The 17009-nt window shown below is 37.2% G+C and overlaps 2 protein-coding genes across 3 annotated transcripts; one reads left to right on the forward strand and one right to left on the reverse strand.

Annotated features, from left to right (window-relative positions):
• Nucleotides 1–2465: 2465 nt before the first annotated feature.
• LOC111078284 lies at nucleotides 2466–3767 on the forward strand. The gene is made up of 3 exons (XM_022372884.2): nucleotides 2466–2647; nucleotides 2728–3467; nucleotides 3520–3767. Exons 1-2 carry the CDS (start codon nucleotides 2531–2533, stop codon nucleotides 3376–3378), a joined length of 768 nt encoding a protein of 255 aa, XP_022228576.2. The 5' UTR covers nucleotides 2466–2530; the 3' UTR covers nucleotides 3379–3467; nucleotides 3520–3767.
• Nucleotides 3768–12072: 8305 nt separating this feature from the next.
• Nucleotides 12073–13910, reverse strand: LOC121404467. Of its 2 annotated transcripts, none has more exons than XR_005968023.1 (2): nucleotides 13316–13910; nucleotides 12073–13254 (listed from the first exon to the last, which is right to left on the reverse strand). XR_005968023.1 is itself a non-coding variant. In XM_041594000.1 (2 exons), the coding sequence occupies exons 1-2, from the start codon at nucleotides 13596–13598 to the stop codon at nucleotides 12306–12308; spliced, it is 1236 nt and encodes a 411-aa protein (XP_041449934.1). In that variant the 5' UTR covers nucleotides 13599–13750; the 3' UTR covers nucleotides 12073–12305. The 2 variants fall into 2 exon arrangements, 1 of the variants encoding a protein (XP_041449934.1); XM_041594000.1 differs by having other exon boundaries at nucleotides 13312–13750.
• Between the last annotated feature and the right edge of the window lie 3099 nt (nucleotides 13911–17009).

The following is a 17009-nucleotide window of genomic DNA, read 5'->3' on the forward strand; positions in this document are numbered from 1 at the left end:
CTCTCGGCCCAGTCGACGCACTCGATGGTGACATGCCTGACCTCCGATGGCCACCCGGTGGAACCTGAAATGCCCGAAAACGGAATTCCCGACACTGGATGGACTTCGCCGATGGTGGTGACTGGCTGTTCCCCTTTCATAGGTGCCATGCGGCACACAGACAGAGGAACAGCCAACGACAAGTACCCGTGGGCCTCGGTTCAAGACCAAGAAGCGGACGACACCTTTGGCCGGGGGACGGGCAAAGTCATCCAGAAAGCTCAGCGTGGCAACGCAAGTGTTCAGACAACTCATGAGTGGGGTGTTGGGGATGTTCAGCAAATCCTGGTGGGATGACATTGCAGGTATTCCTGTTTTGTTTGACGGCTGTGCCGCATTTCCCCCTGAATTTGAGAATTAAACAAAATTTTACATTTACATTATACATATATTATGTATATTCTACATCTAACATGTGGATTATACATGTACCATTTAGATTCTACATCTCCTCCGCTAGGGGTTGCTCGCGCACTGAACGCGGCAGAGAAGGATGGAGGCAAATGACTTGTGTTGTCGTTTGCGGGAGGGGGGACAGGGGAAGCAACTGAAAATTAATTTCTTCATTCTGGCTATAATTATAATCCGATCTGATTCAGATTCGGCAGTCTGGTAGATATGGTCATTCTCTACGATACCGCGGTTTTTTTTTTTTTTATTTTTTTTAAGGCTGTGCCCCAGATTTTCGTTCTTTGTGGGGGCGGAAGGGGGCGAAATTTTGAAATACACTTGTAGCAGTGTGATATCACATGAGTCTGGAAACAAAATTTGGTTTCTCTAGCTTTTATAGTCTCTGAGATCCAGGCGCTCAAGACAGAGACGGACGGACGGACAGACGGACAGACAGACATGGCTATATCGACTCGGCTATTGATGCTGATCAAGAATATATATACTTTATGGGGTCGGAAACGTTTCCTTCTCTGTGTTGCACACATCCACTTTTACCACATTTTTGAGTACGGGTATAAAAATACAAGAGAAAAGTTCTGCAATTTCGCATGTGTAGGCGTCTGTCTGCATACTCGACTGGACTGTGTTAGTCTGCGAGTGACGTCACTTTTTAATATTTTGTGCGTTTTGTTTTTGTTCTTTGTTTTTTTTTGTAGGCCAGAAAATAGAATGAAGATGCAGAGAGTCGAATTTCTGTCCTCCGACGGCGTAATCATTATCATTGATAGGAGTGTTGCCAACCGATTTGAGCGGCTCAAAGATTTCCTGGTGGCGAATGCTTTTCTGTACTTTCCGAATACAAGATCTTTAATTTTGCGCAAAGTGCTGACCTGGTCGTTCTACCACAAGAACGATCCCGGGCCCAAACCCGATGGCGAAAGCACTTTGTGGTACACAGAATTCTTCGATGTGGATCAGGGCGTTCTACTGGAACTGATGGAGACAGCCGAGCTGCTGGACCTAAAGAGTCTATCCAACAAAGCGCGGGAGCTAAGAATGATTGAATAACTCTGAATAGTTTTGGACGATTTAAATTTGTTTATACATACATATGTATACAGATGCACATTGGGGAGCTAATTCCAGAAGGTGAAAATAAAATAAAAAATAATGTTTACTTATTCCAATTGATTGTTGATTAGAAGCCAGAAACCAAATGGTTCTTAAGATAAGTTTATTTTGTATTATTACATATGTATGTACATATATTATGTTTATTATACTTATGTATATTATACCTAAGCAATAATAAAAATGAAAATGAAAATTTGATGAACTTTGATGGACTGCACAAATTTCAGCGCTGCATTAAAATCAAAATTAATTGTTAAATTTTTCCTGCCATATTTTATTCGAAAATATCATCATGCAAAAGCAACCCACTAGACCAGCCACTAGAGACATCATTTGTTGATCAACTCAGAGCCATATGACATCAGACATTAGACTTAGACAATTTTGCTGCGTAGAGAGAATAGCACTAGAGACAACATGCAACATTATTGTTCGTAGCCGTCCCTGGACACGTCTAATGGCTTTAAGTAGAACAACTGAGGCACTATTTGACACAAAATTCTATCCACAATGTAAAATTTTCGATAAGTTCTGATGCAGCGCTGCTACCAGCTCAACTGGACAGCCAGCTTGACGCATATAGTTCTCTCGCTCTGACTGCAGGCATTTCCCATGAGGTCATCTTTATTTTTCCAGCTAGTCAGTTAGCAAAGTCTAATGTCATATGGCTATAAACAAGCTTGCTCTTCGAAAACTTCTCCATTCCTTCTGCTCAACATCTAGCATGCTAAAACATCCATCTAGCAATACGAAATGTATTATTTACAAAATATAATGTGCAAGTTTAACCCAGCGATTTAATTGATAGTGGAAACAATCGGCGCTCGGTTCTATTTGCAACCATCGATATTATCGATAGTGCTATCGACTTTTGTTCACAATCAACCCTATCATAAATGTATACGCACATTTTGCATTATACTTTGAATTGAATTATATTTCCGCACACACGAATCATATAAAAATGAACAATCAATGCCGATCCTGTGGTTCGGCCATCTACAACACCAAAGGCAGGAACTTGTTCCAGCGGCAGAACGCTGAACTGTTGTCGAACATCGATTTGGTGACTGGTGTCTCGGTATGTTCGATCTAATAACTAATAAGGAGCCACAAATGATTTCCAGCTAATGTCCCAATGCAATCCATTGCAAAACGTAGCTCAAACAGGATCGGCAGCTACCCAGCTGCATTTGTACTTCTTGTGCGGAATATGTAAATCGCTCAGTCGCATTCCGAGCACGTTTCATCCAGAATCAGGAGAACTTTCTGCAACGTCGCAGGGAAGCTCGAGATCCACAGAATGATTCCGACGACAAAACATCTGATGCTGATCAGACAGCGCAGGATGATGACTTCCTGCTTGCTGCTCTGGACGAGCAGCTAAAAGGCAGAACTGATTTCGACGAACCTGACGCTCATGAGACGGCGCAGGTGGCCGATTTGCTGATTACAAGTCTGCAAAAGGATCTAGGATACGGCAACAAGAGCAGTGACACCGAAAACATCGACGAGTCTACGAAACGCTTGAGTAAGAAGTCCACCACCAAGACCAAATCCAATCGATCCACTCCTCTGACTTCTATCAATGTTGATCAATTGGCCAAAACGGTCAACGAGTCTCCGAAACGCTTGAGCAAGAAGTCCACCACCAAGTCCAAATCCAATCGATCCACTCCTCTGACTTCCATCAATGTTGATCAATTGGCAAACAGCAATCCGTTGCCATTCGCAAAGAAGAAGCCATTTGAATGCGATCAACCATTCCCTCTAGGTTTTGCGGCAAAGACTTTAAGAATCCCTCAAAGTTGACTCGCCACTTGCCAGCGCATACGGGCGAGAGAGTGTCAGTACTGCGACCGATCGTGCACGACTCGGGGAAACAACATCCGGCATGAGAGGTGAGAGGCCAAAGGCTTGAGACTTATATGTTTAATGTCTTGTATCTTGCAGAACTCATACAAGGGAAGGGGCCTTTCCCTGCGCCACTTGCGGCATGTCCTTCTCCCATGCTTTCGTGCTGAAGAAACATATTAATAAGAACCATACTGAAACGAGTGCGTAACTTTGAGTACAAATAATCCATTCATCCATTTAGGCTTCAAATACTTCTGACTTAAGTGTATTGCGCCTTTATTGATGAATCTTTTGTGGGGGTAACGACTTATCTCCTGGCGACATATCTCCTCGCGGAGTTTAGCGACATATCTCGTGCTGAAAAATGTATGGGAGGAGATATGTCGCCAGGAGATAAGTCGCTATGCCTCTTTTGTGTATAAATAAAAGTAACTCCAAGAACTAAGTTGTTCGATGTGTGGGCCCTCGCTTCAGGCCCTGCAGCCAGAGCTTGAAGGTCGTTTACTTGAGCCATCTACGTGGACCCGTTTATTGTCCAGTGTGTTGTCCCTGTGCTGCCACAGGTTGCAGATGAATTGAATGTGATTTGGGTGCTTTGAAAGCTTGCCTGGAAGGGAACACACGATTAAATAATGGATATGTTTCCGTGTAATAATTCTTTGGATAAAGTGAATTGGAAATTAATGCCAATAAAGAAATGGCACTGCAAATGCCATAGTAATTCTATGATTCCACAGAAAAGAAACCAAACTGTCGCCAGTCTCTGGCTGAACGCGATTAGATATATCCTCGACTCAAGAGCTGTGGAACATTCTCTTTGTTGCTGCAAGGAAACTTTAAGGCATGGCCTTGATGCATACAAAAAATGGTATTCAATGTTGAATATCTTTGTCAACATTCCTTTTGTCGCACTGGTCGCATGGTTGTAATTAAAGTGAGACAATCAGCAAGTGAGGAAACTAATACATTTGCGAACTTGACAATGTCCTTTGCTCGCCAGCAATTGCGGATAATTAATCACTCTCAATTGTGCTGGAATTGTGTTGTTTGCTGCTCAAATTGATTGGGTGGATAGTGGGTGGGTAGCTTTTAATTTATCTGAGAACGGAACATTGAGACAGGAAAACATTGAATACATTCCAGAAGCATACACAACCTGAAATAGCAACCAGGACAGGACTGAGTGCGGTGCGCGTTTTTATTCCTAATGCGATGCAGCAGCTGAGCAGCCAGCATTGCCTAATTCATGAATTAATTGAGATTGATCCCATGCAGCAGGCGCTTGGCATAGTTTCCACAGCCACAGCCCAGTCCTCAGCTGTCACTCGGCTCCTGGCAGGATACAGGACAGACCTGACATTCCAATCCATTCGCATTCCCATTGCCCTGCCATTCCTTCGATGCATCCGAATGTGTGTGGTGTGCCTTGTACTTAAGTCCTCACTATGCAACACATTACAATGTTCCCATTGGCGTAATTTATCCGTATCCGTAGTCCGTTTCCCAGCTATGAAACCTACAGATAATTGGAAGAAAATCCTGCTGCCTAGTGTATTTTCTGCATGGCCTGGGTAGAACTTTTGGATTCAGTGACAATGGAGGAAACTCCCCCTCCACCACCAAACAACCCCATCCATCTGTCCCTACCTGCCTTTCAGCCGCGTGGAACATGTCTCGCATTTCACTTTCACAACTTCCCAACTGGAAAAGCACGAAGAAGGTGGGATAAAAAATTCATGAAATACCCAAACGAAAACCTGTAATTCTGGGCTGAATGGGCGAACAATTTGGATTCAAATGATTTAAGAGCTCTCCTGGAAGTAACATCATTAAAAAATCTTTCCTGTTGAGTTTCATTTGCCATGGTAAATACAGCACCACCCCATGCCGGGGTTGTATTGTCATTCAGTTTCCCCTTTAAGCCGCAGGCTGTCAATTGAAGTTTTCACGGGATATCGATACCAGGTAACCAGGCTCTGCAATCAAGTGCATGGGGCGTCAGGGGTCAGGAGTCAGCTGCCCTTTTCCGGTTTGTAGTGTGTCCTAGGTAAAGTTTTGATGGCACCTCAGCACTATGGTCCCAATGACCACTTTTGTTGGCCAAAACCCATTTTTCAAAAGTTAAACAATAACCGTCTGTATTAGAAAAAGAGTGAGCTTATAAGTTGCGTACCAGAACTTTCCATAGATGGCGCCACATTCGCAAAATCAGCTGTGCAGCCCAGCTGTTTTTGCTGACAAGCACGCGCAGTGAAAAAGTGGCAATTTAATTACAGTTTTAAATCTCTCATAAATTGAAAAATACGATTAGCTTATCAAATTTTTTGATTGAATCTTAATTTGTTGGGTTTTTACTACGTGTTTTGTATTGTTAACTGTATCTCGTAGTTGTGATGTCTTAGTACTTTTAGGTTAAAATGAGTCCTTTCTTTTAGCCAATTTTGATTGAAAACTGATTTTTGAAAAGATATATTTAGTGAGTCCCACCTAGTCCCACCTTGAAATCTATTGTGTGATGTAAATTAATAAATTCTTGTTGAAATGTATATAGTAAGAAATACCACATTTGACCACAAATCTTAAAATTTTCATTAGTAGAATATAACCTCAAAATCAACAATACAGAGTTGTTTGGCGTTCTATTTTGTGCTAAAACAATAAGTTGAATGCCCAGAGAAGGCTTAATTGACTTGCAAGGCTGTACAGAACCCAGGAAGAAAGCCGCAAAATTTCTGACCCAACGAGCACCCTGGAAAAAGCGTTTTCCACCCTGACACAAGGGGTTTTCTCTAGGGGGCAAGAATTACAAAAAATTTTTTTTCAAATCAAAATTTGTGTTGTTTTTATGCGTGCCACGACTTTATAATTTTAATAAAAATTAGTAAAACTAATTTCTTAATAAAACTGTTATAATTACTTCCTATTCCCTATCATTAATTATTTATTAATATGCATTATTAAAAAAGGCGGTGCCACACCCATTTTTTTTTTTAAATCTTCTTCCTATTGATTATACATATATATACAATACAAGAAACTAATTTGAAAAATCTTGTTTCGTTTTCGAGTTATTAATTTTGGCCAACAAAAGTGGTTGTTGGGACCATAGTGCGCAGCCGCCGCTGCATTGCTGCCATTGACTAGCAGCTCGGTCAGATTGGTTGAGCTGTTGGGATCTGGTTGAGGGTTCCCTGCTGCTGCTGCTAGGCAAAATAGCTAAAACATTTTTGCTAGTGAACTTTTTAATTAAAGCTGGCAAACGCTGCATCTTGCTTACTGCCTGCCTCATGCTGCAGCGAGGGCGTTGGGGCAGCAAGCAACAGCTTCTGCTGCCAGCCATTGGGCACAATAAAATGCTTGTGCAGCAGAAATAACCACAGCAGTACCGGCAGTACCCCCCATCTCATTCGTGCCAACCTTTGACCGGTTGGTATGCGGCTTTTGTCTGGATTATTATTTCATGACTCTTTCCCACTCGCCCGCTCTCTCTCTCTCTCTCTCTGGCTGTCCCTTTCGTTTGGTTGATGTTGAATGTTATTTTATTATTGTGATTTTTGCATATTATGTGCATAGGTAGAAATATGTGTATATACAAAAAAAGGCAAGTTTCGAGCCATCACCGAAAATGGATTGAATTTCTGTAAAAACAATTCCAATTTATACAAATAAAATCAATTTCATTTTATGTTTGCATCTCAATGCAATCCCATGCCTCGCCACTACACAGATGCATCCTGCAGTAAGCAATTTTTAATTGATGCAGGAAAATCGATTTTAATATATGAAAAATACTCATATGCCTGCACATACATAGTATGTGTATGTAAATGAGATCCATTAGCATAGGTACACATATTTTATATACCCTGAAGTAGTGAATGGAGCTAGCACCTCAAATCGAATTATGCGAAGGCTAGAAGCAGTTCCCGCAGGCCAAATGCGAATTGCAATGTGCACTGGCAGAAGCAGACGAATGACGGGAACTCCGTTTAGCGATGGTAACGCAGTGCACAAGCACATGTAGGGCTCTTCTCCATTAATTAAACAGCAAATCAGGGCCCTGCTTGCTTTCCACTGACAAATCACAGATGTGGCTACAAATCAAGATATATGTAGGTATGTTTGCCAAAATTTGTATTTACACTGTTCACTTGGCGGAGTGTTTCCTTTTGTGCCCATGTAAACAGAGACATAAACATACTTACATATATGTATATGTACATAAATGTGTACATTAATATTCAAATACTCACTACTCGTCTACCTGTATGCACCTTCCATCAAGTGATCCACTAAACTCGTTGAGTGGGCGGACGCTCACTGTGATATCCCTTGACACCTCCCTCCCTCATTGTGTGTGCGTCTCCGTCTGGCCGGGTCGGATTGTCAGCTCCTACCGTTGAATTATGAAGAGTCACAGGTCGCTGGTGCTCCGCCTGCCGCTTGCCTGCTAGCAAAATAATCAAACTGCACAAACAACTCGACCTCATAAATAGTTAAGACACAAAGAGTAGAACCAGAAGGCAGAATAAATGCTGTTTTTCCATGTCCCAGTGTCCGATGTTGGCCCGAGGGGTGGCAGGTGGCAGGGTAAGGCATCAGGTTGTCGGTACAATCGGTGAGTGCTTCTGTGCCAGTGTCCCGGATCGCTGCCTTCTGCCAGCGCCATGTTGTTTCTGCTCCGTGTGTCCATTTTTATTGCCCGGCAGCCACATGCGAGTGGAAGCTGGGGCACCAGGCTCCGGCTCCTCTTGTTTGCACAGTTCCCAACTAATTGGATTGGCAGTTTCAATTCAACAACGGACAGGGCCAATTTATTACACATGTTTGTCTCTGGCAGGGGCTGGCAACTTTCTCGACACTGCTGACCCTTCCACCACACCACCAACAATTCCACCATACCCAACCCAGCAACGAAACTCACCGCTCACCAATCGATAACTGATCTCACTCTCGCAGTCTTTCTGGCTTCTCTTCTGGTTGGAACTATTCGTTGGCATTTGCGCAGTATTTTAATTGTATTTTATTTTACATAAAGCTCGGCAATTGATTAATAGAACGCGCCATGATCGCCTGTTAAACATACGCGCACGGAGTTCCTACGCGAGAGCCTGTTCGGCGGTGCCTTGATGCAGGATTCTGCCATTTTTCACAACGCGCTGAGTGCTCTATGGTGTGAGTAGTAAGGATATTGGGCTTGGGTTTTGGGTAAATTTTTCAAGGTGGCGCCACGTCGGAGAAAGTGGTTTAGGATCTCGATATTCGAGTAAATTCTCACAAGGTGGCGCCACGTCGGAGAAAGTGGTTTAGGATCTCGATATTCGATTAAATTCTCACTACTTGGCGCTAGTGTTGCCTGCCATCGGATATTCTGCTTAGCATGAGTCCTTTACAGGTGTGTGTATAGGATATGATCTAGGTGTTCATTTAAACAAAAATGTTTTTTAGTGTCAACCATTAACATTCCTATTAAGAAATAAATTCTTATAGGATCTGTTACTTACATGATCATGCTAAAACACATTCTTTTAGGATATTTATTAACATTACATTGTGAATATATGTAAATGCTTTCAGGATCTAATATTTAGCCAAGCATATGGAAATATTATGTAAAATCATGGTTTTTAGATGGCGTCATAAAGGATGAGATGACACAAATTATAGTAAATATACTACACTCCTATATCGAATGCTCTTTGTGGCGAGTCCAAACCAATGCCCCATATCCTTACTACTTTTGTGGCGCCATCTAGCGGTCAAGATGTGAACTAACTTTGTCAAAAAATCCAGGATCAATAATCCTGGACAGCAACCATCAAACAACTATCCCTCTCTCTGCTTATGTGATTGGTTCCCTACAACGATTCAAACATCCCTCAGGCAAGTGTTTCATCCCGTCCCTTTCAAATGAATTTGCGGCACTATTTTTTTTTTGGGTCGTTTATCTCTATTGGTTTATGGTTTAATGGTGCTAATGGTTTTTTCTTTTTTAAAGGGCCTCCCCTAGCACCTTGACTGTTCGTTTACTTTCGTTTTCATTTCTTTTGTCTGTGTGTGTATGCCTAACACTGTCCTATAGTCACATGCCTATATAATAGCTACTCACAGCTGCAAGCCTTATCATAAACTAGTGGATTCTAAACGAAGATGGATGACCTCGAAATTATTTTTATAAACTCGCAACCTGAGACAACTATAGATCTGGACACCCAGTCCGACTCCGTGGACCTTTCGCTGATATTCGGAATTAAAACGCAAGAATATATAATGCAACGGAACGTCTTAAGTGATATTATATGGGATGATAGTCTTGATGACCTAATGGCTGCTGCTCCGATTGATGAAATTCAGACATTCAACTTCCCGGATGATGACAGTATATTCGATTTGGTCGATGATAATGCCGAAGGGGACCGAAAACGATTCGAGGAACTTCTTCGCGACGAAGATAATGCCGAATTAATAGCTGCGGTAGAAAGAGCCGAGAAGCAATTTTAATAATATTCTTATTTATGTTTAATACAAATAATTTATGTATTTTTCAACAAATAATATATAATAAATACAATATAAATTTAAAACAATACTTATTTTCAATGGGTAGTTTTTTTTTTTTTACTTTGATTGGTGAAATTTCACTCCACCAAGAGAATCATAGGATTCGTTTACAACATGGTTTTTTCTAAGGGAGGATTACACAAAAAGAATAAGTAGATTTTAGGTAGAATGCAGGTACTATTGAATGTATTTATTGGTTGAATTTCACATCATATTAAAACGGCATGAAAAGTCAAGTGTAATGTACATATTTATATTATTTCTTAATATTTAAGTAGTCATTTAACTGTTTTAATTCTACGTTATGCTTTAATAAAACATGCATATTGAAGTCAAATCGCAGCCAAAACTTTATCGCGCCAGGACATAAGTAACATTGGTAAAATGATGATTTTGATTTTTGATAACTGAAGTTATGAATTTTTAATACGTGTTGTTTCAGTCCATTGCGGGACCTAAAACTTTTTTTCATATAACACAGCTCGCAATGAAATTCACTCATTTCGAATAGCAAATGAACTAAAGTATCTTAAGAGTTAGATGTTCTTATATAGGGTTTCGAGTTATGAGCATATGTAATATATAAAAACCTAGCACACGGTCCATTTATATATATATAATGTTTTCATTTGAGTGGTTTATGTACATACGTATACATGTATGTATGTATGTATATAAAGACTGAAATATATAATATTTGAAATCCTATTCTAACATCTGGCTTTTACATAATTACAACTATATACCTAGCGCAACAACCAATCAGCATAGATCTCATTTAGAAGAAAAGACGAATGAGAGTATAAAAGATCATGTAATCATGATTAAATAATTTAGTATAAAACATTTAGTAGTTTGAATAGTTTCATTTTTATAATGGTATGTAAGCATTTTTCTATTTTTGATATATAAAAGGATAATCAAAACTTCATTAAACATGTACATGCATAGGCGTTCCTAGAAACACTCAACGAGATAAAACCGGCGATTGGATACACCAAGGTTGAAGATCTATGTATAGGATTTGAGTACAAGATCAATGGATGTAAACTTAAAAAAACATCATTTGGAACAAAGGTAGTCCTTTATTTAAGTGATAAGGACAATGAGCCGCTTTGGATATTTTTACCTAAAAGTTATGTGACCAAATTTTCCACAAAAACACCTTTTAAGATGTTAAAGGAGCATGGAATTTCACATCTTATATATAAAGGAAAAGAGATGACTAGATATAGCACTCCCCATTTCCAATTTGTATGTAAAGAATAAATAAAGAATTCAAGGGATTACCTCTCTTATACATAAGAGAAAAGAGACAACTAGATATTCATGTAAATAAAAATAAGAAAACAGGTTAAAACATAAATACATTTGCGAGTTAGAAAGAGATAAATGGTATAGCACGGTTTATTTACAATAGTTATGAAAAGAAAAATCCTAATGAGGAATGCGTAAAGGCATGGATATAAAAGAACCACGCTCCTTGAACGATCATCAGTATCAGTTACAAGAAGCCAGTTGAATCATGCACGCCCATCAAATAAAACTTTTTCTTATTCAATTCGAAGAGATGATTTTCGATGAGCATTTGAAAATCCTGGAAAACCTCATGATTATTTTGGAGGATCTGGAGGAAAAGGAGCTCCAATACTCCAAGTTCGGGTTTCACTATAAGCTGTGCCCCTGGAGCGATGACGATGCTACCGAGGGACCTGACACATGCCTTTGTCATACGTTACCGGCAAAGAAAGCCCAAGCTGTAGACCTCATGCTTAAATATTATAGATTAAATAACAGAATGAACCCCACTCCAACAAATAAAATATTTACTTGAAAATATAAATGCATTGTTTTTTCTTTTTACTTTTAAACTAATTTTTTAAACATTTTCATTATTAGCTTATCATTATAATTAAAGTCATTTTTCTTAAATTGTTTTAACAAAAAATTTAAGGTTTTCTTTTGGCTTTTAAAAATTCCATATAGGATACAGTAATGACCACATGTACTTGAAAAATATCCTTGAAGTAGTTGTTTATTGAATGTAAACTTTAATGAATTATTCCTTAATAATTTCAAAAATTCTTTCTTCTGAGTATATTGACCATAGGAGTCAAAAAATTCAGCTGAATGCTTACTATCAAAGTAAAATGCAACCCAATGCGTTCCTGGACGGTTTGAAGAATCTGTGTTAGCTATTATTAAAGCAGGATATTTAGAAATTACTTTTGGGAGCCTATCAGAGGGATAAACTCCTTTAAAAATTGTTTTTGTTTTTGAATGCTTGGAAAGCAAATTATCGATTTGCAATGTATTCATTTTTATAGAAGAACTCGTATATTTCGATGTTTATCAATATCAATCATTGAGTCATATTCACAGTATACCAAACAAGTAACTGCTTCAGTAAGAGGTTCCGAAAATCGTCCTTCAATTCGAATGGCTCCTTGAGAAATTAAGTTTGAGCAATGGGTTGAATTATAATGGTCTGCAGTTAAGTCAAATGCTAATATAAAACTATTTTTATCATACATTTCCTTTGTAATTTGCAAGCCTCGATCATAATGTCTTATTCCACTTGCTCTGAATAGCATATTATAACCTCTAGAGCTTTGTGCATTTTCAGAGTTCGAGAAATCAAACTCAAGAGCCTGCGATGGTACTTGCACACCATTAACCAATAGATTAAAGCGTTGAATTTTAAAATGTTCAAAATTGAAAGGATTTAAAGTTCGATTGCCAGAATATGATTTGTTTTTTACCATGCAAAAAGCCAAAAAATTAGGAATCTGTCCAATAACTGCATTGTCAATTGATAATGTATTATTTCCTGGGTATATTGTAAATGATTTTACTTGGGCTTTGCTATATGGATAAATAGCATTTTTAGTTTGTAAAACATGATGATGAGCCAATAAAATGCTTGGATTAATAGTTATGTGGCTCATGAAGAGTTGTGCTTCCAATATCTTTAGATTTGATTCAGTTTCAGATTCCATTAAATAAAATGCTGTTTTTTCAATGTTAAAAGTTATTCTTAAATCAACATTATTTATAAGCAGTTTTGGTTGATTAAATATATCTCCATTAACTTTTCCAAAAAGTTCAACCTTATTACTGTTTTGAAAAATTTTTTTAAGCAAAACGGATCCATCGGTATTAACATATCTACCAGATAATAATTTACCATAGTTAGGATAATAACCTTGAGTGGTTAAGTGACTTTCAGTGGCGTCACTACCATAGTTTAAAATCGTTTGCAAATACGATCTATAATGATAGTTATTATCACTCTGAGAAACCAATATATTATTTAAATATACAGACGAACTTCTGAACATTGAATGTAAAATATTATTCACTACTCCAACATTGTCTCCTTCAATGCTTCCATTATCATTTTTTCTTAGTTGTACAACAAGTCTTAAGTAAACACTTGACAGATCTCGATATGTTTCACCATTTCCTAAGCAAACGAATTCAATTGAAGAGGCACTGTCCAATGAAGCTATGGGATTGTATGAAACTTCTTCAGTTCTCAGAATAGAGCTTTGTGTGGGATGTGGTTCAAACAGATCCAATTCGCTTTTCATACATTCTATATGGGTGGTCATTTTGATTTCGAAAAAATATCTTTTATATTTAATTTCTTGGAGGATTTTTTCTTTATTGGTCTCGACTGCGTATGTTTGCGTCCTTGTTTAGATGATAAATGAGCTCGTTTTTTCCTAGACCTTCTCTTTTTATTATTTTTACCTTCACCATTTTGGAATCGTGTAAATTTATTTATTGCTTTATTTGACAGATTTTGCAATGCAATTTTGCTTTGTTCTTGGATAATGTTTCTTAAAGGTTTTCGACCAAACTCATTTATTACAGCCTTTCCAGTTTCAGAGGCTTGATTTTTAATAGCGTTTATCCCCGAAAGGAAGAGTGGTTTAATATAATTAAAAAGCCCACTAAAAAAATTTCCAATTCCTCTACCTTGTTGGATAACTCTGGGTGTCACATATAGACTTCCTATATGATTTAACCCACCACCACATTGATTTAAATAATATTGTTGATAAGATCTCGTCATGATGACTATTTCTACTCTGAACTAATTTAGATTTGTACAGTTTTATTTATAGCATTTCGATTCGTTTTCTGAAGTGTAGAGTAATAAATATTGGAACTGTTGAAGATTCAAATGGTACTTTATATCCTTTGGAATCAGTAATTAATATTGAAATTTCCTTTGGTGACCATATTTCAATAGGATAATATTCAATATTTTTGAATTGCATGAGTTGCTCTTTTCCATTGAAATATAATACTCGAAGACATCGGGGTCTCTTGTTTCCTACACATCTTGGTTTAATAATGTCAGTGTAAACAAAAATCAATCCATTTTCAAAAACTTCAGACTCAATTGATTCATTTTCATATCTAAATGTTTCCCCATTTACTAAGCTAATAACGAATTCTGTTGTTTCGGTAGATATAATCGAGGAATTATTATGATTGACTGGTGTACATTTATTAAGATATAAGTCTGTGATTCCAACTTCCCATTCGTCATTCATGTTTTCAGGAATATTTACAATGTTTGTAAATGCACACTTAACGTTATCATTAAAGACATTTAACGAATCATTACTGAGTAATGTAACGAAAAACTGTGTTGTAAATGTCATTTTTTGTTTTATGTTCTGCTCCGTTTATTAATTGTAGGAAACCCAATTAATTTTGTTTTTTCCAATTTGCAAAGGCTCTCTGTTTCTAACAGATCTACTCAACTTTTCCCGTCCGCTTACGTATTTCAAGTCTTGTAATGGTTTTTGTTCACTTTTATCCCTCTTAAGTTTTGCTCTTAGTTTTTGCTGCTTATCGGTAAGCTTTACTTTAGACACTGCTTGTATTTTTGATACTTGAGTGTCTAAAAATGGTGTTTCTAAAAATGAAGTGTCCTTTACTTTACGTTTTTTATGCGTTGACTTAAAAGTTTTTTCAGGCTTTAAATCATCATCGTCGCTGAGATTAGGTAAATCATGTGACTCATTATCTATTGAGAAATCCTTTTTTGGGTTAACATTATTTTTATTGTAAAGAATATCAGTTGTGGGCATTACATCAAACCCGACTGAGTCGTCTTGTGTTTGTGTTCCAATTGTTTTAGATGATGGATGTGATGTTTTCAGACTAGGTCGTACATCCATTGTCTTATTTCTTTTTTTATTTTGATAGTAACACAATTCTTGACGTATTTTGATCCATTTATTATAGTCACTAGTTTTCTTATCATTTAAAATAGGTAAAAATGTTATATTTATTAAATCGTTTTCATTTTCACCTTTTATTAGTTTTTGATAAGCATTCGGACGCATTAAAATTACTTTGCTTAATTGATGCGTATTTCTAAACATTGCTTAATATTTTTCCAAAAATCCCCGAAAGCAATGAACTGATTAGAATTGGTAAAAATCCTCCCTTTTGGATGAGAACTTTTCTCTTGGAATTGATTGAACGTTTTGGACATGAAATATAACGTAATGCATTTTTATACTTTTTGAGAGCATATAGTTGAGATTTTGATATCTTATGATTTCCTTGTAATGTGTTCAACACTATTTCCACTAATGCTTTCACCGACTCAATATCACAATTACTTATAATTGCATTTCGAAGTTTGTGGTTGGCCCTTTTGAGCACATACAATAAATGTTTGTTCGCTTTCAATCGATTTAGATTCTTTTTGTAAACCATTTTCATCAGCAAAGCAAATTGTGTACACAGAATTAAAAATATCTGTTCGAAATCTCAAGAGATCATTTATTCCCTGAGTAAGGTCAATAAGTAAATAACCATGTGGCTCATCTGTAACCTCCTTATATATTCTAAATAGTTCCTGAGAGTTCTCAGGATAAATTTGTCTTGCCAAGCATTGAAATTGCAGTTTATCTCTAGGGTTTTTGAATGCAACGATGTATTTTGTGTTTAGAGAAATATCTCGCGTATGTGATGATTTATGAAATATGTTTTGTGTAACTACTATTACAGATAAGTTCCTGTGGTGAGATCCTCTCGTGAAAAGCTCGCATACATTTTTATTAAATGCACCCATCATCAAGTCATCTAATATTAAAAGAATGGGTTCATTAGCTTCATTTTCAATTGTTTCAGGAATTCCTTTATAGTATTCGATGTTATTGAAATTTGGTTTAGCGTGTTCCTCACCATAACACCACAGTATTCGATCATTTGAAATACTTAGCATTTCATTCCTTTTGTTTATTAAATTTTCTAAAAACGTTGTCTTTCCAGACCCTGAAGGACCACAAATTAGCATTGTAAAAGGATGTATAAATTGTTTAAACATAGCTGATGTTTTTTTTTTTTTTAATAAGTTTTATTTATTGAAAATTTATATAATATTTTATCCTTTAAAACAATTTATTTAGGTTTCTCCTGATCGCGTTTTTTGTGACAGTTCTTTTCATAATGAGTATCAGAACCGCAATAATTGCAGTAAACAACTTCTGTGTATCCTCTTTTGCGTTGATCACTTCCAAACAGACGCTTAAAGGAGTCCATTTTAAACAACTACTTTATGTAAGCGCTTAATCCATACTGGAATTTTATATTTTATACATATGAGTCACCATTACAGTATACATCATAGTTCGAATTTTCCAAGATAACAAAAAGCTTGAATACATTATTTAGTGCACATCTAAGAGGAACTTTTTTGTGAATTCTACAGTTGGTAAAATAATTTGGAAATAAGGTCAGACTTTTTCCTATATCAATATCAATAATGTTATTTGTTAAATACTTAGACAAGAACTTCTTCTTAATTTCACCACGTACTATTACGGTGCTAAATCTGTTAAGTGGTGATAGTATTTCACATAAACTTAAATACGATATTTCACCATCTGACCAGTCCAATCCATTTATGGACTGACGGTGCATGTTCTGCTGTTTAATCATTTCATGATCCAATTCATTTAGATGATATGGTGGTTTGAAATGAAAGAAGT

This window comes from Drosophila obscura, unplaced genomic scaffold (assembly GCF_018151105.1).
Source record: "Drosophila obscura isolate BZ-5 IFL unplaced genomic scaffold, ASM1815110v1 contig_201, whole genome shotgun sequence".
Lineage (NCBI taxonomy): Eukaryota > Metazoa > Arthropoda > Insecta > Diptera > Drosophilidae > Drosophila > Drosophila obscura.

Coding starts and splice junctions, on each gene's coding strand:
- LOC121404467 (XM_041594000.1), bottom strand. CDS start 13,598: ATGACCACCCATATAGAATGTATGAAAAGCGAATTGGATCTGTTTGAA. Junction 13,255..13,311: donor CATTCAATGTTCAGAAGTTC/GTCTGTATATTT, acceptor CTATCATTATAG/ATCGTATTTGCAAACGATTT.
- LOC111078284 (XM_022372884.2), top strand. CDS start 2,531: ATGAACAATCAATGCCGATCCTGTGGTTCGGCCATCTACAACACCAAA. Junction 2,648..2,727: donor ATTTGGTGACTGGTGTCTCG/GTATGTTCGATC, acceptor TGCAAAACGTAG/CTCAAACAGGATCGGCAGCT.